The sequence below is a fragment of the Bemisia tabaci genome, chromosome 5 (genome assembly GCF_918797505.1).
Source record: "Bemisia tabaci chromosome 5, PGI_BMITA_v3".
Lineage (NCBI taxonomy): Eukaryota > Metazoa > Arthropoda > Insecta > Hemiptera > Aleyrodidae > Bemisia > Bemisia tabaci.
The window spans coordinates 6,550,039-6,573,138 of record NC_092797.1 but is presented as its reverse complement, the minus strand read 5'-3'; the positions used below and the strand labels follow the sequence as shown (position 1 = coordinate 6,573,138).

General features: G+C 38.0%; 1 protein-coding gene across 3 annotated transcripts; it reads left to right on the top strand.

Moving 5' to 3' along the window:
- The first annotated feature begins 290 nt into the window (after nucleotides 1–290).
- On the top strand, nucleotides 291–21,268 carry LOC109034934 (protein tolkin). Of its 3 annotated transcripts, none has more exons than XM_019048365.2 (15): nucleotides 291–910; nucleotides 1,786–2,014; nucleotides 3,322–3,500; nucleotides 4,198–4,235; nucleotides 5,483–5,603; nucleotides 6,352–6,576; nucleotides 7,403–7,525; nucleotides 8,818–8,966; nucleotides 11,214–11,409; nucleotides 12,465–12,587; nucleotides 13,881–14,240; nucleotides 15,761–16,014; nucleotides 17,956–18,169; nucleotides 19,939–20,192; nucleotides 21,008–21,268. In XM_019048365.2, the coding sequence occupies exons 1-15, from the start codon at nucleotides 859–861 to the stop codon at nucleotides 21,158–21,160; spliced, it is 2,670 nt and encodes an 889-aa protein (XP_018903910.2). In that variant the 5' UTR covers nucleotides 291–858; the 3' UTR covers nucleotides 21,161–21,268. The 3 variants fall into 3 exon arrangements, with proteins under 3 accessions (XP_018903910.2, XP_018903909.2, XP_072157236.1); XM_019048364.2 differs by having other exon boundaries at nucleotides 4,198–4,304; XM_072301135.1 differs by lacking the exon at nucleotides 1,786–2,014 and having other exon boundaries at nucleotides 4,198–4,304.
- The last annotated feature ends 1,832 nt before the right edge of the window (nucleotides 21,269–23,100 follow it).

The following is a 23,100-nucleotide window of genomic DNA, read 5'->3' as shown; positions in this document are numbered from 1 at the left end:
GACTAAAACTACAAATTTTGATGTTCATTTCGTCACATTTTAAATTTCAAGGGGTACCTCTGGAAGAAAATTTCACGAGGGAACCAATGAAACCACTTTTAAAACCTCAAATTTTTGTATAAACGGAGCTACAAGCGTTTAAAGTTTCCAAATTTTGTCCGACCTCTCTTAATGACTCGATCCATTGTGCGTCGCGCAGCCTCCTACTTGGGCGCGAGTGATAAGCTCCGGCGACTCACCTGATAAGGTCCTTGCTGATATGATTGATATGCAAGCTCTCAATCAGTTTACAGGTGAGTAATGCCGAAAATACACGTACGCAGATACAACCGCAGATACCCGTCACATCCTCGATTTCGTTCGGTTGGTGTCAGTAGAAAGTGTTGCAGCCTCCAACTAGAGGCAGAGCATTCAAAAGTAGCCTCTCGCAGACGCCATCAACCGTTGAGTAGCCTTTTCTTCCCGGTGACTTCCCGAGAAAGGCGTCGGGACGCGATTGTTTCAACCCCACATCGTCGCGCCACTTCGTCGGTGTCGTCAGCATCCCTCGACCTCTTTCGATGGCGATCGTGGTTTTAGTTTTCCATGTTTCTAGTCTCCGCGTGGGCATTTCATCCACGCATTCGTAATCGTCCGTGTTTGGAGATTTTAACGTGATTTTAAAAGGCTCAGTGATCTTCGGTGGTTTTTTCAGCATAGGAAAAGCCTAGTTTCGGTTTTAATTTTAATCTGGTGTGATTTCTCTAGAATGAGTTCCTTTTGGTTGGTTTTAACCTGATTCTTAGTTCTATATCACGCGTATTTTTGTGTATTGTGAAAGTGTATTTTCACCTTCCGTCAACCTCCAACCGGGACGAAATGAGTTTTGGATTTATTATTTTTATTTTCGTCAATCTTCTTTCCCTATCAGGTAAGGTTGTCTGCTTTTGAGCATTGCTGTCACTCAGTTTGCTTTTATTCGAGGATCGTTACCAGTTATCTTTATCCATGAACACTGATAGTACTTTTATTCATAGTGTAGATGATAGAAGAAAGAAATTTTTTTAAAGTAGAGACACTTTTTTCAATTCAAGAAACAGTTTGCTTGGTGAAATAATTGTTTTTTATTTAAAGAGTTTTTATTTTATTTTTTTTTTTTCAATTCAAATAAAATTAAATGTATCGTTGATGACAAAACTACATTCCTCGGAATTAAAGATGAATTTGAATCACACAAAAATTATTTCACCATTCAAACTATTTTTTTCAAAGCAATTGTCTCTAGATTAAAAAAATATTTCTTTGAATCCGCGATAGAATTTATTTTGATTATAGGAAATGGAAAAAATGGTCATTGGTTCAGTGCAGTAATCACTCACACGTTGACGAGCTGCTTGCTTTTCCCAGAAATGTCGATACTTACCCAAGTAGCACAGTGCAATGAAAACATTGAAATTAAATTGCAGTTTGATTTCAATAAAATTGCAATATTTTTGCATCATTTAGTCGATTTATGCCGATTTTTGAGGATCAACAAAATGAGCTCCATGTGTCAGAAAGATAGGCAATATTCAATGCAATGAAAAATCGCAACTTATATCAATTTGATGGCAGCAAGTTTCAATAAATGGGGCCCCTTCTAATAAGAGCTAGGCAACATACACGACACTCAGTGGAATTGCAATATTTTTAATATGCAATTGCTACGTATTGCAATCTGTGCTACTTGGGTAGGGGGTTGGGTCTCAAAGCGGCCAAATTTTATAAAAATTCGTACTACTTTCGTTGATGCAACTATGATTGCAGGGCCGAGCGTTACGACGCAAAGGATGGGCCGTGCGGCCATCGCCCAAGAGGAGAAGCTTTGGAAGCACGGAGTGATTCCGTACGTGTTCGATAAAATGTTCACCGGGACCCAGATTGCAACTTTCATTCAAGCCATGCGCCATTGGGAGGCCAACACCTGCCTCGTTTTCGTCGAGAGGGATCCAGCTGTCCATTCCGACTACATCCTATTCACAGCCCTTCCATGCGGGTGAGTAACCGAGCAATGCTCCCGCCCACGGGAAAAACACCGTAAGAGCATTCGCATGTTGCCAAATTTTGCCAAAATTATCTTCAGTAAACTTTCACATCGACGGTAAAACTACCAAACCACGTATCTCGGTTTGCGACGTCGCAGACTTCCTGTCATACTTTATTTTTTAAATGAAAAACTACTTAACGTCCAGTCTTGTGAATTTCTGTGATTTTTCCTCTTCGTGCGAAGAAAATTGTGTGAAAATTTCGAGTAATGATATTGATTTGGTCTACTTCAAAAAAATAAAATGTGAGCGTAGATTTTTAAACACCGCAAACGAGATACGTGGTTTGGTAGTTTCACCGTCGACAAACTGCCCTTCTGTGCTAAGACAGCGGTACCCACTCCAATCCAGTGCGATTTGAATGTGTTATTTGAAGAAGGACGTAACTGTCAAAGCTTTAGAGATTTAGTTTTCGACTCCAAGTAGCACACATTGAAATTAATTGCAATGCTATGGTAAAACTATTGCCTCTGCATCGACTTGTTCGTATTATGCCTATCTGATGATCAAAGGAACACTTTTAATTTTTATGGAAATAAAATCAAAATAAATTGCAAATTTTCATTGCATTGCATATTGCCTATCTTTTTGGCACATGGAACTCATTTTGTTAATTGTTTAAGATCCGCATTTATTGACCAAATGATATAAAATAATACCATTTTACGGTTTAAAAATTACGATTATATTGTCATAGATCCCAATTTATTTCATTATTTTCCTTGGACTATGCTGCTTGGGACAGAATATTATTCCTTGAGGGTGCTTGCATCTTACTACCTAGGAATTCTACCAAAACTTGCTCTTTAAACGTCTTAATTTAACAATTGAATATCTGCTTTAGTAGAAAAAGAGCGTAATTTCCAAGCCATCTCTCTCAACTCAAGATACTTTCTCGTGATAAAAATCACGAGTAAGGACACACTATGGTTCTAAATATTATCATCGAACACACATGCCACTTGATACTTGGTGCTTTCATAGTACTGCTAAAAATGACAGTACTGAGTGGTATCGTGAAAGTAAATGGTCTTCATTTTTTATTTAGGAGCTACACAGCTACAATATCCGGCTCCTTTATAAAAAACACTTATCTGCACATGGAAACGAATGGCACATACGTTGTTTCTAAAATGAGCTGGAATTCGTACTTTCTCATTGCAAAAAGAAGTCCAAATAGAGCATATACCGTTTGATTTGTCGTAGATCTTGTCACAATATCAGGATTCGAAATTATTCGTGCAAATGTACATTGCAGGTGTTGCTCCCACATAGGACGAAAAGGGACAGGTGCGCAGAAAATATCAATCGGCGAGAATTGTGATAAATTTGGAATTGTGGTCCACGAATTGGGACACACTATCGGATTTTGGCATGAGCACGCTAGGCCGGACAGGGATGAAAACGTTGATATCCATTGGGAAAATATTCTGCCAGGTGATAAAAACACAATTCTAACAATATGCTCTTATGTAATTGCACCAAAAATGCGACAAATTGCGACAAAAATGCCACCACTTATGATATTCTAACCTTTATTCTTTTGCAGCTTTTTCAGTAATGTCAATACTGTGTGTGGGTGGCTTAAAAACATGTGTAACTCCGATCATGTTGCTCAAGAATCGTTCTTTATGTTTTGTTATTTTTCATTTTTTATTCATTTATTTACTTTTTTTTAAGAAGAAGAAGACGACATTTTGTCCTTGAAATTTTTGGTGAATTTGCTTCACTGGCGCAAAAATGATCATAAAAAATTCTAAGGAGATATTTTTCTTAATTTTCTTTCAAAGTAATAAAACATACCTGGAGATCTTGAAACGTTACGATGGGAATACTTAATTTTTCACTTTAGTCATCGACATTTCAAATGAAAAATCGTTGTGACTATGCTTACGGTAACTTCCATTTGTCAGAGAGAGTGCATCTTTGTCCCTATCTCTGAAACTCCACTGAGGACTGAGGAGCCTCAAGGACCCAAATCTATGCAGGACATGCGTTGAAAAACATGCAGCTGATAGATATAAGTACTGGGGGTGCAATATTTTACAAAACTTTCAAAAAAAAAAAAAAAAAAAATGCCCCATGTGATTTCGCGCATTTTTTAAGTATTAATTATTCAATCATTGCTTTGCAGGTCGGAAACCCGATTTTGCGAAACTGCCTCCAACCGAGGTGAGTTCACTTGGACTTCCTTACGATCACAAATCAATAATGCATTATTCCAGCAAAACTTTCTCAAAAGTAGGTAATACCATTGCTTTCACTTTTTCTATGTATTTCCATTACAAATTTTGCTTACAAACTTTCTGAATTAAATTTTGTCTTCAGTTGCCTGTATCGATCAAAGGAATTTAATGAAACGAAAACTGAGAAGGAAAAAAAACATCAAAGGTTTAAATCTGATGGCTCTATTGGAAAAAATTAACGTCAACAATTTACAGAGGCAGATTACAAGTTTCGCCATACTCATAATTTGTTATTTTTTTTTCTATAATTAGTATATACCTTTCATCATCATAAACTAAATGAGACAGTAAAAGTCATACTCCCTCAATCAGTGACCACACAATTTGTAGTCCGAAAATATTCGTCTTCAAAAAGCTCCGATGTTACGAGTATAAAGGAATTTTTTCAGTATTTTTCATTAATTTTTAGGCAAAGCTACCCAAAAATTGATCAATGAAAGCAGGATTTTACGTTTAGTTAACCAAATCTGACTCACTTATGTCGGTTTTGCAAATTCAGGTTCCCACTCTCGAGGAACATGTAATTCACCTGAAAAGAGCTCACTCGCATTTCACATTGGATATACATTCACCACACAGCGGACCACCATACCGATTCAACCGCACATTTGCGAATAATTTTGATATGCATTCAGAATGCGTTCACATTTTGCGTAACAAGTATGCGCTAAAATGTTTCCCGACGATAATTATTCAGTGGTTTTTAATTTGCCTTCAATTGCGTCTGCAGCAAATGTTGTCCCGAATATGTTGTGCGTGCTGATTCCAGGTCATTACATACTTGACTCTCTGAAGGCGTTTTATGTGCGCAAGTAACGCACTCTGTTGGAGGACGAACAAAGTAGGGATTAAGTAATCAATCGATCTCTACTTCTGTTATTGTCCAACAGTGTGCGCTACTTTCGCACATAAAACGCCTTCAGAGAATCAAGTATGAAATGAACTAAAATCAACAGGCACACCACACTCGTAACAATAATTGCTGCAGGCGCAATTGAAGGCGGGGTGCGCAAGGGTTGGACACAACTACTCCTCTCACGAAATATTCACTAAAGGCGTAGTGTCGTTTTTGAAGCGGGAAGCTCAAAAAAAGCATATTTTCTTCGCAAATTATGAAGAGAGCAGTGTATTTCAGACTTTTTTACTCTATCTATGCTGTTTTTATCTGCGCAGACTAAATATTTAGACACAATCGTTCCCAAGACAAAAGATGTAGCTGCTGAGGAGCTTGGTCAAAGGATCGAACTCAGTGAGGGAGACATTGCGCAGACCAACCGATTGTATAAATGTCCCGGTGAGTGCCAAACTCATATCTCTAGAGTCACAAAAATAAAGAAAATAATCATTGCAAAGAAGTGCGATGATACTAATACACCGAAAAGAGAGTTACGGGTTTAAGAACCATATTTGTGCACAATCTTTACAGCAATTACGGCTGTTGCCGACCTCAACGCGAAGACCTACCTGTCTTTAGAAAGGACAGGGACCTACGCCATAAAATGCATTACGAGGGGGAAGGAAGAGTTGGAAAATACGAAATTTAGCGTTACGTATATGCCACGATAAGCCTTCCATAGAGTCTTTTTGACATTTCCTGGACGAAAAATTGTAACTTCATTCCACCTGTGCAAAATTGACTCAAACGATCTAATTCTTTTATGAGAATTTTTTACCAACATTTTTCTGATTTTTGCCAGAGATCAATAGAAAAATTTGAGGAATTTTTGGTTACAAACGCCCAAGTAAATATTCCCCTGGTAGAAATCCAATTTGTGCAGGGCAATTTGGCAGCATTGAAATTTAGTTACATTCTTTCCTTACGGAAACGACGTTTTATAGCAGAGCAAATCAGAGCCGATATCCTCGGCTCGCACATAGAGCTCGATTTGAAACCAGAATCAAAGTCTAAAAACCGAAAGTATAACCGATTCTAACTTGGCCCACAGAAATCCTGACGTTTTATGAAGGTCCTGTCATTTTGAATTAATGTTACATATTTCGGATTATTTTTTTAACGTTGTCCGTTTTTTTCGATGCTCCAGAGTGCGGTGGTACATTTCAATCGGACTCCGGGTCATTTTCAGCACCCCCTGTCAACAAGAGTTCCAGTGACGATTACAAAAAGAAATGCGAGTGGAGGATTTCGACAGCGCAGGGTGATAAAATAGTGCTCACGATAAGTTTGATTGACATTTTTATCACAAGTTCCTGTGAAACTGATTACCTGGAGATCCGGGATGGCTATTGGCACAAGTCAAATCTATTGGGTAAGGATTTTGCCTTTCGTTAAAAGAATAGAGAAGAAACATTTATAGTGTTTGTAGACTGTGCTCCAGGGTGTGTATCTTTTTTCCTCGTGGAGTATTGTGGATTTTTAATGTTGACGCAATTTTTTTTGTGCAGCGCGAAGTGCGCTTTAACGCATTAGCTCTGTTGAATTGGAGCTTATATGACAAGAATTTTAACAACTTATAATAAATCACTTGATAACGTTCTGAGAATAAAAATTTAAACACACCATTAAAAGCAAGTTTAAACATGCATCCTCAGCGTCTCCTCATCGAAATGTCTTAAGTTAAGTGTGACCAAATATAGATATTAATGAGTTCAGACGAAGAATGCGTACTAGCAATGAATTATCTTGTTGCTTGTACTTATGCTTTTCCAGTTGATGCAGATTTTGTAAGAGAACAATGAGGGGGCTAAAGTTTAGTTTTACGATTTCTTCCAAAGTATACACCTTTTTGGAGAAAAAAACTGGATTTTCTGAGATAATGTATAATATCGACGGTGAAACTACCAAACCACGTATCTCGGTTTGCGACGTCGCAGACTTCCTGTCATACTTTATTTTTTAAATGAAAAACTACTTAACGTCCAGTCTAGAAAATTTCCGTGATTTTTCCTCTTCGTGCGGAGAAAATTCTGTGAAAATTTCAAGGAATGATATTGATTTGGTCTACTTCAAAAAAATCAAATGTGAGCGTAGATTTTTAAACACCGCAAACGAGATACGTGGTTTGGTAGTTTCACCGTCGATATGTACTCTGTACTCCTATGCTAAATTCTTTGGATCTCATTGTTGCGTTGCAGGCAGATTTTGTGGAAGAAGTAAGAATCCTCGAACCGTTATCAGCACGGGTAGTCGCATGTTTATTACATACGTCGCCACAAAAAACCAAGTTAATCGTTTGGGTTTCGAAGCAAAGTATGAAGGTAAACATCATCATTTTTGCTCAAAATAATTTGTGCCACGGACATCATAATTATTTTGAATATAATTTGGCCATTTAAGAATTTTATATACTTATCATAATATTACGGTGCCTCCTAGTAACATAAACCATGGTTGAGGGTATATATTATGATATTTAATATCGTCACCGTCCAAGTATGCTACTTGACTGTCATAACGCTGCTAAAAATGTCAGTAACGAGCGGTTTTGTGGAGGAACGGCGTATCCACCATGAAAATTTAGAAATCTATCATTTCTTCCCTAATTTTAACGACCGTCCTCATGTGAATACAGATCTTATACAGATCTTGATTCAGATCTGCCGTGCTACAGAAGAACGCTGCATGGGTCATCAGGCGTTCCCAAGTTTCCTTTGACAAATCTCGAATATTCAGGAAAATTTGTGAATATTTCTCTTCCGATGTCTTAGATGATTTCGTTTGTAATTTGATCTGTAAAATCTGAGAATTCAAGACAAAATATTCATAAATATCTTCAAAAATAAACATTTTCTGAGAGAAAATTTGGCAAAATTCGAATGCTCATGCCGCGTTTTTCCTTACCGCGGCAGAGATTGCATGTAGATTGTTGGTCGGTTTTTTTTTAACAAAAATAGGAGGAACTGTCGAAGAAATCAAATTATTCATGTATTCTCAAAGCTCGACTTTTGGCTCTTTTGGCTTTTTATGGTACTGTCCCTATATGACGCAAATTTTGACCGTTTTGGCATTTTTGACCCCCCCCCCCCACCTGTAACGCATTTGTGACCTATGTTCCTACCCTTCGACCCGTAAAACCCGAGAAGATGGCGTAACGCCTTAAACCCCTACCCAAGAAGCATTTTTCAACGGAAAAATCGGGATAAATTGCAATTTTATCGGCGACAAAATCGCAAGGATCATCAACATCTGAGCGATTATCCTCGATCTTATCGAGATAAAATCGCAATTTTATAGCTCAGCAATTTATCGCGATATTATCGGACCGAAAATTGCGATGTGTAGCGATTTAATCGCCATATATCGCAATTTTTAATGCGATAATATCTTGATATATTGCCACCGATTTATTTTTAGCCAACCGATAAAAACGCTATTTATCGCGATCACTGCTACTTGGGTATGTTCCTTTTGAAAAAAAAATTAACAAAAATAAATATGTTACACCGTTGATCCTTTCCTACTGAATATGATCAATGTATGTAACCTCAATGAAAATTATCATCACACACGATAACGTGGATTCATGAACGTGATTTTTATCTTTTTACAGCTGTCTGCGGAGGCACGTTATTTGCTCGGGATCCAGCTCACCTAGACTCGCCCAATTTCCCAAACCACTACGGCAAAAACAAGCAATGCGAGTGGATCATTGATGCACCTCCAGGCTACAAAGTCGGTTTATACTTCCAACTTTTTGATGTAAGTAACTTCTTGTCATCCAAGTAATTAGAACATGCATTTAAATAAAAATAAAACTTTTAGATATAAAGTATTGACCATGCTTTAAAGTCGATTAGCAAACCTACATTTTATAAGATAGAAACAATCTCTACCCGATTCAAATTAAAAAATAATGATCATTATCGTGTTTGCAATATCAAGCACACGCTATTTCAAAAGCGTTACATGAATTGCACGTATTTCTGCCGAACAGAACCATGTGCATTATGACGTGAGCCCTGTTATGCATATATTCTCATCGATCTTAGGGCTCATGTCTTAATGTACATAGTTCCGTTTGGCAGAAATACGTCCAATTGCAACACTCAAACGATCTCATTGCAACCTTCGCTATTGAAACTCTCAAGTAATACAGGCTTGTAGATACCGGAGGGGGAAAATGACAAAGCTCGTGAAAAAAAAACTTGTAACAAATGGGAATGGCCATGAACAAATTCCGATGTATTTTACGACTGTACTCAAAAATTAGAAATTTCAGAAACTAATGAAACGAGGTTGTAGTACAACCGTAAAAAAATTATATTTTCCATTAGTTTTACTTTTTTGCATACTGTCAGTCAATTGTCACGTATATTCACAAGTTTTTACACGTATTTTTCTTGAAGGAGGTGTAAAATACATCGGAATTTTTCAACTTCCGGCATTCGCAAGCAATTCAATTGTTGTTTCGATAAATCGCGTTGGGCCCAGTGGCGAGGCATCGATATTCGATCGATTATCGATAATTCCCCATTTGAAGCAATGGTAAATAATCGATTATTAAGGTTTTCGTTGCAAACACCTTGTCTATCGATCCCTTCCATGGTAAAAATTGGCAGTAGAATCTGTGTTCCAAAATACCATAGACCTACAGCCGGCTGTAAGATTTCCAATAGCCTCTGTAGCCAGCTGTACAATTTCTTTTAGCCCTTTATAGCCGATGGCGACTAAGCAACAGCCAGACGATTAAGTTTATGCTAAACGTTACTAAATATGGATACTAGGACTTAGTTAGTTTTTGGACCACCGCTCTCTCTTTGTGCCGTAGTATCTTGATTTATTTTGCGAGGAATGTTCCGTACTTTTGAAAGATGCCTGCCATTCTTAATATGTTGGAGCGTCTTCAATTTCTTATGATACTGTGCAATACCTCTGGTGTGAAATAGTTGCTTCAGACGCCATGGCACGCTGCGGCGCGGCGGGCGGGCAGAGAGCGCGAAACGCGCATAAGCGCCTACAAACCTAACAGGGATACTTCACGCTTTGCGCAATGCGTGAACTATCCCTGTTAGGTTTGTAGGCGCCAGTGCGTCGCCGCTCCGCTTTGTGTTAGGCTCAAATATTTAATCTTGCGGAGTCAGCGTTTTCCAACTCATGATTTTGAAATGTTTGCACACTCTGTATGGATAATTCTCATTTTAATTGATGAAAAAAAAATGTGTTTTAAAGGAAAATATAATGTGTGTTTTGTAAAAATCAAGGTAGTTCCGTATCAAACTTAATGATTTCCAAAGCACACAGATAGTTGCATGGTCTTGGCTTGGAGCGCCTTCATTTTTGGTGATACTCTACGCTTTGCCACGGAGTTAGTCTAGTTGCTTGCCCGATCTAAACCCACCTAACGTCACGGATCCTATCACACGCTCTTTTGAGTGTGTCTGACAAACAATTTACCAATATCTATCTTTATACAATTATATTAATCCGAATAGTTTTGTTAATGTGTCTGTTCTTCTATATTTTATTTATCAAACTATATAAAAATTTCACAAGAAAATATTCATGGCTCTCCTCAAAAATGAAGGAATTTTAAGGAAATGAAGGAATTTTGTATAGAAGGTAATTTGGCAACTCTTAAATGAGGGGCTTGGAGGACAAGACGCATACGTGTAGTTTTTGCTATTTCAAGAATTATGTGTGTGAAGTTTCGAAATTACATAGATACTCATGGTGGAAAAAAAGTTCAGACTGACTTTTTGATGCTTGAAAATTTTAATTTGGGAGCGATTTTTTCTCAGAATATGCGTTAGGACTAGTTTTACTTGAGTCATTAAATTCTTAATTTTTTCAAAAATCGCACTCATGCGCCTTGTCCTCCAAGCCCTTCAAATGTTCATGCGGCATGTTTACATGTCACGGCAGTGATGCTATGTAAAGTTTTTCAACAATCGGTTGATTGAGACAACATCTGATTTGAATATAGTGTGTATTAACATATGTTGTTAGCTTGAAAGTGAGATGGACTGTACTTATGATTATTTAGAAATAAGAGACGGCTCCGACCTGAACGCACCTTTGAAAGGAGTTTTCTGTGGAAAATATGTGCCACCGCCTATCGTCTCGTCCGGCTCATCCCTATACGTCAAATTCAGATCAGATTCCACCAATGAGATGCCCGGTTTCTCGGCTATTTACGTCAAAGGTACGAATCTTTTTTATGCATCGCCACGAATGATATTATTTCTCCCATTCTTGGCGTACACTCAGAAACTTCCCATTTTATTTCATTACAAAAGAATGAAACCAAAATTATAATTTTTAAAAAATTTCACAAAATACTCATCGCACGAAGAAATAATCAGGGCAGTTTTGAAGAAATGGCGTTGAATACCTATTTTTCCATTTAGAATATATAAATCATGACAGGAAGTCTGCAGCATCGCAAACAAGATTCACGTCCTCGCACCGAAAATTTATGATAGCTCATATTAAAATAGATGTCAGTCCATAAAAGTCAAAATTAATGAAGTCAAAATGCCATCTATAGGTACCAAGCCGTAGTAACGCCATCGATGCTCTCAAAGGCTCAATTGCCATTCATTTTTTAAACTGACTATTAGATTTTTATCAAAAATTTTGTTGATTTTTGCATTTAATTATGCGGAAAATCAAGAAAACATTTCCTTACGCCGATATATGATAAGGCACCGTAATCTTATGAAGCAACGAGTTACAAAAACAGCTCAAGGTCCCATTGGACACCAAAGACGGTTGAGGCTTTCAATTTTCTGTGATGCAAAATTCAAAATTCAAGATTTGAGGCATTACATACGCAAAACAATCCTTTTTCATGATAGTTTAGGTGTAATTATCTGTCCTTTCCATGCTAAGATAAGTTTTTCGACCGTTTAGTCTTGCACTTATCGTTGGATTAATATATCTAACTATCTTTGATATCTTGGTCTTAAGTTATTAGTAAGATTAATGATCTTAGTTTCAATTTTATCAGTTTACTTTTATTTACAAATATTTTTTTTGCTATAGTAATATTTAGTAGATGAGTAAAATGGTATACTAGCAATTTTACCAGATTTAGATTTAGATTTTTCTTATTAAATTTTATTAGACAAACTTTCCTCTAGCCTCCATTCTGATATTGTAAAACCCATTCATTTTAAAGTATATCCTCCTTAGCATGGTGGCATGTTTTTTATTGCAGAGTTTAGCGAAGAATTATGTATTTTGTTCCCTGTGCAGAGATGGACGAATGTGCGAGCCGAACGCACAAATGCGAGCAAACCTGCATTAATACGATCGGAGGCTACGAATGCGCTTGTAAGGTGGGCTATCAACTTGCTCCTGATGGAAAACATTGCATCGGTAAGTTGATTTAGATTTTTCAATCACACGTAAAGTTTTACACGGTTTTGGTTTGTTCCCCTGAAGTGATTCGTGATTCGGATCGTTTTACTTTAGAAGAAAGTTACTAAGTTATTAAGAATTCGAAGAGAAAAAAAATGATGAATTTTTCAGCATTCGATGACAAATTGCAAAAAATGTGTACCTCAATCGCAACTTGTAGAAATTTCAAAATTGCTTTGTTTCTTTTTTCGACGAGGAATACTAATCATAGTGTCTCCTAATAATTTTGTGTGCTCTTTTCTCAGAATCAGTGAAAAAAAAATTCATAAAATTCTTCAATAAAAACTGCATGTTAGATTTCCTTACGAAAAAATATATAAATAAATAAAATACAAGCAAAGACTTACGAGGTTGAAATATGAAGATTCGCGTTTTTCAATTGCCGTCCAAAGTTGACTTTCTTGGTCAAAAATGAGCGAACGAAAATCCTGCAGATTCTCAACACTAAAGTTTTGAGAAGGGTAGAAGTGTGAGTCTTGGAGTCTGAAGGTGCCTGGAGTAAAAAAAACAAATTTGAAAAAATGTGTATCCGTCCGTCCGGCGTCCCCCAAATCTGTGTCCAGCCATACCTAAAAATCTATTCGTTCAATTTCATTTAAAATTTGCATGGACAATCATATCTATAGTCCTCTTATGCACGTCAAACGATTTTTGGGTACGCTATAAAATTTTGGGGGGCTAGGGACAAAACTTGATTTTTTCATCAAATTCACAAGGAGAGCTCTCTTTTTTTTTCTTTTTTTTATCTCAATGGACTTTACTACACTGAAAAAAAAAACTCCGGCCGTGGGAGCCGCAATTACGGGCTATATAGACATACCGTCCGTTCCGGGCTCAAAGGCCGAAAATTCCGGCGGCTGGAGCCGAAGCTTCGGCCTCTGAACCCGGAACAATCGAAGCTACGCCTTCAGCAGCCGCAATTTTCGGTCTTTGAGCCCGGAACGGACACGGACGGTATGTCTAGATAGCCCGTATTTGCGGCTCCCACGGCCGGAGTTTGTTTTTTTTTTCAGTGTAAATGACTGTGTTGTCTTACTTCTGGCGTTTCCACAGAGGAGAACTGCGGCGGGCTGATAAACGAAACGAGTACGGTATAATCTACAGCCCGGAGTACCCTCGAATTTTGGGGGGCCAAGGACAAAACTTGATTTTTTCATCAAATTCACACGGAGAGCTCTCTTTTTCTTCTTTTTTTTATCTCGATGGACTTTACTAAATGACTGAATTGTCTTACTTCTGGCGTTTCCACAGAGGAGAACTGCGGCGGGCTGATAAACGAAACGAACGGTATAATCTACAGCCCGGAGTACCCACGAAAATACCCGAACCGGGAGTCCTGCGTTTGGGAGATCACGGCGCCGATGTACCACAAGGTGTTCCTCAAGTTCTTGCGCTTCGACCTGGAGGGCGACGCGGCCCACTCGGAGCAGTGCAGCTACGACAAGCTCGAGGTGATCAGCGTCCTCGGCGACAACTCCTTCCGGCGCCACGGCGCCTTCTGCGGCACCAAGCTCCCCGCCCCCATCCAGTCCGTCAACAACGTCCTTCGCGTCCATTTCACGTCCGACGAGACGGAGGCGCGCACCGGATTTAGGATCAAATTCATAGTAGGTTAGCGCCAGTTACATTTGAAGGGCTTGGAGGACAAGGCGTGTAAGTTCAGTATTTGCTATTTCGAGAAATACGTGTTTGAAGTTTCAAAATTGCATGGATCCCAGTGGCGTGGCGTGAATTGCGATTTATCGATTGTTATGCCATTTGAACCAATGGAAAAGGATCGATAAACAGGGTGTTTGCAGCGAACACCTTAATAATCGATTCTTTACCATAGGTTGAAAGGGCAGAACAATCGATACATCGCAATTCACGCCACGCCACTGATGGATCCCTATGGTGGAGAGAAAGTTCAAACTGACTTTTCAGTGCTTAAAAATTAGAATTTGGAAGCAAATTTTTCGCAGAATACGCATTCAGACCGGTTTTACTTGAAATAATTAACGCCTCGATTTTTTCAAAAATTCCACTTATGCGCCTCGTCCTCCAAGCCCCTCATTTGTCCATTTTAACGGAGACCGTAAAGGTTTTTATTTTTATTTTCTTATTTTCTAACTAGTTTAAGCGCGTCTTTCTCCGACGGGGGTTCAATAGATTAAATTGAAGAGAGAAAAAGAAGGAGAGGAAGAGGAAGAAGAAAAATATACGACAGTAAAGAACGATCATGTTTATACCTCTTCAAAATGGGAAGATCATGAGACCATCAACTTTTGTCACCCCGGCCGGAATACGAACCGGAGACCTTTTCTGCCGTGCTAAGAAATAACGCCGTATAGCCTTCAGGTGTTGCCAAATTCCCTTCGATAAAAAAACTAATTTACTGGGAAAAATTTCATAATTTTTCTTTAAATTTTTCAGGCAATTTTGTTCGCAATTTAATCTAAAAGATCGGGAAATTTCAAGAAAAAATGAGCATCATTTTCCTCAAAATACATGTTTTATCCGGAGACATTTGGCAACTCTCGAATGTTCATTCGGCTTTTTTCTGCGTTTTTCCTTAGCATGGCAGTTTTGGTTAGTAATCAGTTGCGCCAACTACAAAGTATACCGTCGATAACTGACGAGGTGAAAACTAATGACACTAGGAATAGGACTAGATACTAGGACACAAGAAATATCCATACATTCTGTTTGTTTTTAGCCCTGCTTTCCTATTTTCTTGTGTTTTGTTTCCTTTATTGCGATCTGTATTACTACGGCGACCTGAGTCCATTAACTCCGGTATATGCGATGAAATCAGGAAAAATGGACAGCAGGAAGAAACCGAGCCACATCAGCTATTGCCGAATTTAACTGGGCAATTTAGTTTTTTACAAGAGAATGTTTGTATGAATTCCTTTGAAAATTTTATGGAATTTGCTTCGAACTATATGGAAAATTCAGTGAAATTTGCACAAAAATCCGCGCAACCGTTCACATGTAAAAAATTAAATTACCGTATTAAATTTGGTAATAGCTGATGTGGCTTGGTTCCTTCTTGCTTAACGCGGTCCATGTAAGCGTTTGGACAGAAATTCTTATTATTCTAACTCGGTCTACATACAGATCGTCACACATTTAGAATATAATTTTTCCAGACATGGACGAGTGTGAAATACGTAACGGTGGCTGCCAGCATATCTGCGTCAACACGTTAGGCTCCTTTTATTGCAAATGCCGGTCTGGATTCTCGCTCCTGGCGAACGGATACGGGTGTAAGCCGGAGGGTTGCTATCACGAGCTGGTCAAGCCCGTGGGCAAGATCTCCAGTCCAGCCTTCCCGGAGAACTACCCGCCTTTCTCGGATTGTGCCTGGAGTATTCGAACGGCTCCCGGGCATCGACTCAAACTGGTCAGTAAGACTCATATGGATGTAATTGCATTCTTCCCAAGGAGCACAGATTGCAATAAGTAGCAATTACATATTAAAAATATTGCAATTCAACTGAGTGTTGTGTATGTTGCCTATCTCTTATTTGAAGGGGCCCCATTTATTGAGACTCATTGCAATAAAATTCATATAAGTTGCAATTTTTCATTGCATTGCATATTGCCTTATCTTTCTGACACATCGAGCTCATTTTAGTGATTGTTTAATATTGGCATAAATCGACTAAATGATGTAATAATATTGCAATTTAATGGTCAAAAAAGTTACAATTGTATTGAAATCGAATTGAAATTTAGTTTGAATATTTTCGTTGCACAGTGCTACTTGGGTTAGAGATTTTACAAATTTGATCGTCTACAGAAAAACCCAAGTTGCACAGTGTAACGAAAATATTGAAAATAAATTGCAATTTTATTTCAATAAAATAGTAATTTTTTTACCAATAAATTGCAAAAATTGTATACCTTTTAGTCGCTTCATGCCGATTTTAAACAATCAACAAAATGAGCTCCATGTGTTAGAATGATAGGCAATATGCAATGCAATGAAAAATTGCAACTTATTTCAACTTTATTGCAATAAGATTCAATAAATGGGGCCCCTTCAAATAGGAGCTATAGGCAACATACGCAACACTCACAATAACGACAAATACACAACAATATTTTTACATTGTAATTGCTACTTATTGCAACCTGTGCTACTTGGGAAGTGGACCGCGTTGAGCAGAAAGGGACTAAGCCACATCAGCTATTGCCAAATTTAACTGGGCAATTTATTTTTTTACGAGAGAACCTTTGTGCGAATTCCTTTGAAAATGTCGAGGAATTTGCTTTGCACTATGCAGAAAATTCACTGAAATATGCACACAAATCCGCAGAACCGTTTTCATGTAAAAAATTAAATTGCCCAATTACGGTTGGCAATAGTAGCTGATGTGGCTTGATTCCTTTCTTCTTAACGCAGACCTTAATCCCTTAAGGCGAAAGGACCCTGCACGGGTCCCCGAGGGAATTCGGCACCAGCTGAATTTTGTTGTTGTACAAATATTATGTGTGATGATATCGTAGCCAACAGATTTAGACATTTTGTCAAAAGTCATGCGCAAACATCAAATAGTCTTACTTAGTTTGAAATTCTGGTTCTTTTGCTGATCGTGCATATGATAGTTAATTGGACCGCGTTAAACAGAAAGGAACCAAGCCACATCAGCTATTGCCAAATTTAATCGGGCAATTTAATTTTTTACATGAAAACGGTTGTGCGGATTTTTTTTTTTTTTGCTTTCTATGAATTTTCTCCAGAATACAAAGCAAATTCCTTAAGATTTTCAAAGGAATCCGCACAAACGTTCTCTCGTAAAAAATCAAATTCCACTGTTAAATTTGGCAATAGCTGATGTGGCTTGGTTCCTTTCTTTTTAACGCGGTCCGATTATCAATCGTGGGCAATTTTCAAGCCACAGGTGAAAAATGAAAAAAACATAAAATCAGAAAACGAAGACAAGGGAGACAGCGTCGATTATTTAATTATGTAACATCGCGTCTAAGATATTGGACTCCGAGATGACAATCGACAGGATGTCCTTCAGTATTACAGTTTGGTCTGCACCTGATATTATGATACAGTGCTTTTACTCGCATCTCGTCGTTTCTTAGGCGAAAAAACGTAACTGCATGTCAACGCTGCAAAATTCCTACTCGGAAACATTATTAGACATTAGAGGCTAATAGGCACTCCTCTCTCGAATATCCAACTGATTTTTCCAGGTATTTTCGCCAAGAATCAGGACGATGAGACTGGAACTGAGCAGTCATTTTCGTGTAGAAGGGTGATTCGTTGACGTAAATTTTGCAGCTTTGAAGTGGAGATACGATGATTTACTCATTTTCTCTCTTCCAGGTATTCAAAATTTTTAATCTGGAGACACATGAAAACTGCCTGTACGACAGGCTGATGGTTTATGATGGTAACTCTACCTTGGATACGCTTCTGGGAAGTTATTGCGGTGATGTCATTCCAACATCAATGATTACTTCCCAAAATCAGATGTACATTACATTTCAATCTGACAGTACGACCCAAAAACAAGGATTTGTCGCATACTATTCTGCAGGTAGGTGCATTTTTCAGGTCTAGGCCAAATTGTGTTTAGTTCCTCTCTTAACTCGACTAATTAAAGATGCTGTCTCTTTTATCACCGAAAAACGATATAATTAGAAATTACTATACGCTCAGGAAAGAGAGATTTTGTCCCTTTTTCTCATTTATATTTTTTTTTTCTGAATCCGATTTTTTCATAGTACCTACATTTAGAAAAATTGCAAAATTTGCCGCCATGGGCCGCGGCCCATGTGGCCACCCCCTTAATCCGGCCCTGGTATAAGTTCTACGTAAAATTTTAATTTCAAAGCACGTGAGTGTATACGAAAACAGCAGTCCAAGGTACCACTAGTTGTAAAAAAGTGCAAGTAAAGAGAAGTAAGAGAAGTGAAAGATCATTGCTGGTGTATCGAGGTGTTCTGTATGTTATCTATTCTTAATTAGAGGGGATCCTCTTATAAAATTAATGGCAATAAAATTAAATAAATTGCATTGAAAATTCCCGACCTTTCTTGCACACGAAACTCATTTTTGGATTGCTTGAAATCGACATTTATGAACCAAAGTATGTTAAAATATTGTACTTTCATGGTAACAAAAATTGCTATTTTATTGCGTTGAGGTAACCATTATTTCAATATTTTCGTTGCACTGAGCTACTTTGGATTATTTTAAAAGTATTTGACAAGTACAAGTCCCTTTGACCCGTAAAAATTTAACAATAATAGGCACTAGTTCCGAGATGGATTTTGGACCGTCGAATGCCGTAATCTAAGGATTCCATCACCTGTTGTGGCTAAGGGTTGCTTGAATTCAACGAGTTCTATTGTGAGCGCTCGCCGATTCACCGAAACCATCCCGCTACGAGTTAAGGCGCACCGCACAGTGGGCCAAATGGTCTCCTCAAGTCCACTTATCCGCGCCGCTCACCGCTCGATGCCTATGCACGGGATTTTCACGCTATCCAGTCGTCAAATCCTGGGGAAAATACCGCCGCCCGATTCCCCTGATTTCGCGATAGCCTTCGATGTGTGCGGTATGTGCAAAACGGACGTGCGCGAAACCACGACAGGCTCAAATGCTTCTAACCGAAATAAAATTCATTGAATCAAGCCTCCATTCTTTATGCAAATTGCCACTAATCGTCCGAAAGACTCCTAGAAATCGTTTGGATGATAAACATCGACTGGATTTTAATGTTCAATTACATAAAAAGGGTATTTTTTCAATTTTCATATCTAGGTATTGTTGGGGTTAAGACTGCCGTAAGTGTTTGCCTTCTGCATGATATCGTTATTGTGTTTTGGACACACAACAAACACTTTCAGGTTAGAAATTGCTAGAGAGGGCGGCACTTTACTTAAAAGCAAGGTTTTCATCGGCTCTCTGTGGAATATTGTCACTTACTGCTGTCTTGCCTAAAACTACGTCATTTTTTGCGCACTTAGGACTTTTTCATATGTCTCGTTTTAATACAATTAAGATGAATTTTCCTGTTTTAGGCAATTTCAGTGATATCATCTAAAAGAGTTTGACGAATTTTGAAGGAAACTCGATTTTGCAAATTTGACACTTACTGCTATCTTCGCTATCACGACAGATGTGTTGTCCATAAAATGAGCTGGAAAGCAGCTTCTTATACGTTTGACTACTTGTGACTATGAACAATCTTCAAAGTGAAAGCAACATACGCCCGATGACACCAACATATTCCCAATTATCCTGAAGCACGAATTGCCCTCACTTAAGCTATTACCCTCTCTCTCTTTCTTGTATTCACAGTGTGCGGTGGTCATCTGGAGGCAACGAGGACACCAAGACAGTTGTACTCGCATCCGAGATTCGGCATCAGTAACTACAAAAATAACTACAGATGCACCTGGATAATCGAGAGCGCCCACACCGATAACAAAATTCGGCTGAATTTTACATTTTTCATGGTAGAGCCGTCCCCTGACTGCGAATACGACAGTTTAGACATATATAACGGTGTTGGCGCTATGCCTACTCAAATTGGCAAATTTTGCGGCAATGAGGTGAGACTTCTCCAAGTATTTCAAAAGTTAAAAATGTCCCTTTCACGTGAGGGATATTGAATCTAGCTTTTGCTGACCGCTTGAATATCGGATCGTAATAATTATTCTGTAAGTGATGCAATTTATATAAAACTGGGGGATTGAGCTCCCCTGACCGCTAAGTGGTCCAACCCCACCCCCCTCCCTTCGCGCCTCAAGCGTTACATCGTCACCTTCCGGCCAAAGTATCACAAGCGCCATGCGACGTTTAAAAATTTCCATCACCATCTTATTTTTTTCCAGAGAAATTGTTCAACGAAGCTGTCCGAATATTGCACTGAATTTTCTTTTTGCTGCCGATAAAATTCAGCGAAATTTTCAAACAGATTCAACCAACAATTTCTCTATAAAAAAAATAAAATGGCTGTGGAAATTTTGAAACGTCGCATGGCGCTCGCGATACCTTGGTCGGAAGAGACGATATATGTTACGGGTTACTCTTATGGTTTTATACTATCGAGTGAGATACGCTACCAGCTTTAGAACAAGGAATCTCTCCTACCAAAAAGCGTCATTTTCAGGAGAGACGATTTCCACAAAGTTGGCAGAAATTGGCAAATTAAATTTTTGACAAGGAACCTTTATGACTTCTCTGTTCCGAAGAAAAAAAATCAATTAATCAATATTCCTCTTGACGTCCTTGGTGATAAATGACGCGGATTATTGTATGCGGGTTGTAATAAGATTGAAATGGTCCTAAGAAGATAATAATAAGTTTCAAAAACTTAATATATATCTCTTTTTCACAAATGCTTAGCGAATTCTTAATTTTTCAGATTCCCAACGACGTTATATCCGACTATGAATCCCTAAGGGTTGAATTTACTTCAGACAACAGTCGGTCTAGCAAAGGATTCCTTTTCACCTACGAAGCCGTTCCTGAGGAGGTTGGACCTGCTATAAGTTCAAACCTGGATGACAAAAAGTGATTTGTACCTGTTCGATCATAATTTTAAGAATGCAAAGGCTCTAGGTGACTGCTAGACATTCTTCTGACGCTAAAAATCGTGCTAATTTTCAAACTTTTTAGGAAACTACAGAGATTTTATCTCATATTTTTGTCGGATAAGCTTCACAATTGATCAGTGAGTAACGAGAAATGTTCTGGAATCGTTAGAAAGTAAGTCTCGGATTATTGACAAGGCCGGTTTCATCACTTGGCTGATTTATTTTTTAAAAATTGGATAAACTCCAGGTACGATACAATTTTTAACGAAGCAATTGGATTTTGCTATATTTCCAAGCTTTTCACAATGTCATGAAAAACTCACATGGAACAGGTCATACGTCTAACTAATTTTCAGCTGTTACATGACAAAAATTTCCTTGGCCTTTAGCTCACGATAAAATGAGTACCTCTTTTATTGTGAAGATTATATGCTGCATAATGATTATCGTCAATAGCAACAGACGGGCGTAATTTAATTTGTATTCTTCTTTCCTTCATCACAATTTTTTTTTTCAAAAGACTTTGATTCGTCCCTGGGCCCTAAATGGGTATTTTTTTCTATCCTCTCCCGCGAATCACTGAAAATTTCAAATTACGAGCTGTTTATCTTAAATGAAACAATGAGAAAATCAGAAGTCTGTTTGAAACAATCTTCAGGACCACCATATTTGTGTTCCTTGTAAATATTAAGGCTGCTGAGGAATGAAGGGGGTAACTAACATTTTAAATATTGGTAAATTAAACGACGTTTAAAGTTAAAACTTTAAGCACTCGGGAAAAAATAGGAAAGTCCGTCACAACCAGCAACTGGTTATGAAGACTATCCTACTTTTTTCAGCGTAGAGTCATCTCGTTCATACCTAAAAGGTTTGAACTAAGATTACAGGGCTGAAAATGCAGTATTCAAAGTCAGTTTTTTCCAGAATCCTCCTTAAAAAAAGTTTCGTTTAAAATCAGTAACGCCTCATTTTTTCAAAAATAACACTTATCTCCTTAAACGTCGGAGGCCTCTATTGGAATTTGTTACAATCAACTTGATGTCGTTTTTGAAATCATTGATATGTGCATCGGAACAATCGTCATTTGAATTACAAGCATTTAAATATTGATAAATTGCAATTCGCTTCGTTCCATTCAAATCATTTCCTATTTATTCTCCGAAGCTCGTCCATGAATTAATATTTTACCATTTCGTAATTCAACGCAGGGATTCATTTAAAAAATTAGAGCTTTATTAAGGACTCTGTATATTCTGTAAATAAAAGGTAATTTTTTCTAAAAGTGTATTTGTGACTTATTATTTGCTTTATCTCCTTTGGTTTTTGGCAAAGAGGATGTATGGGGGACGATTATTTCCAAAGAATTCAAAAACAGAGAAATTACTACCGATATCAAATTAGACAACCTGCTCTACTCTTGCGTCATGCGCAATCCTTTAAATAATCAGCGTTTCAATTGACTTATTCATCTGTCAGTAGAAGGGTAATCATTCTTGATGATAGCAAGAGTAAGATGCTTTTTCAGACTCCATCAGCATTTTGAATAATTTCTCGAACTGTTAGAAAATACGGCAAACATGCCGAGATTCACGTTTTCGGCATTAAGAATTGACACTTTATCACAAGATACGCATTTTTGCAATTAGTGTTTTAGACCTACTGTTGGCGGATTTTGATCATTTAAAGACTGAAAAAAAGAGTTTCACGCTTACGAATTACTTATCGGAAGCTTCAATTGGTCGTTCTTATGTCGAAGCAGGCTGAAAAGAGCGCGAAGCGCCCTCCAGAGGATTGGGCCGCGTAGCGGCCAGGGGACTTACCCCCAAGTAGTAAGTATTCGTAAAAGAAAAGGAGGAGCCGCACGATCTTGAAAACACTGATAATCGCGCTGGTCTCCGTTTTGCTAAATGCGACCCATATT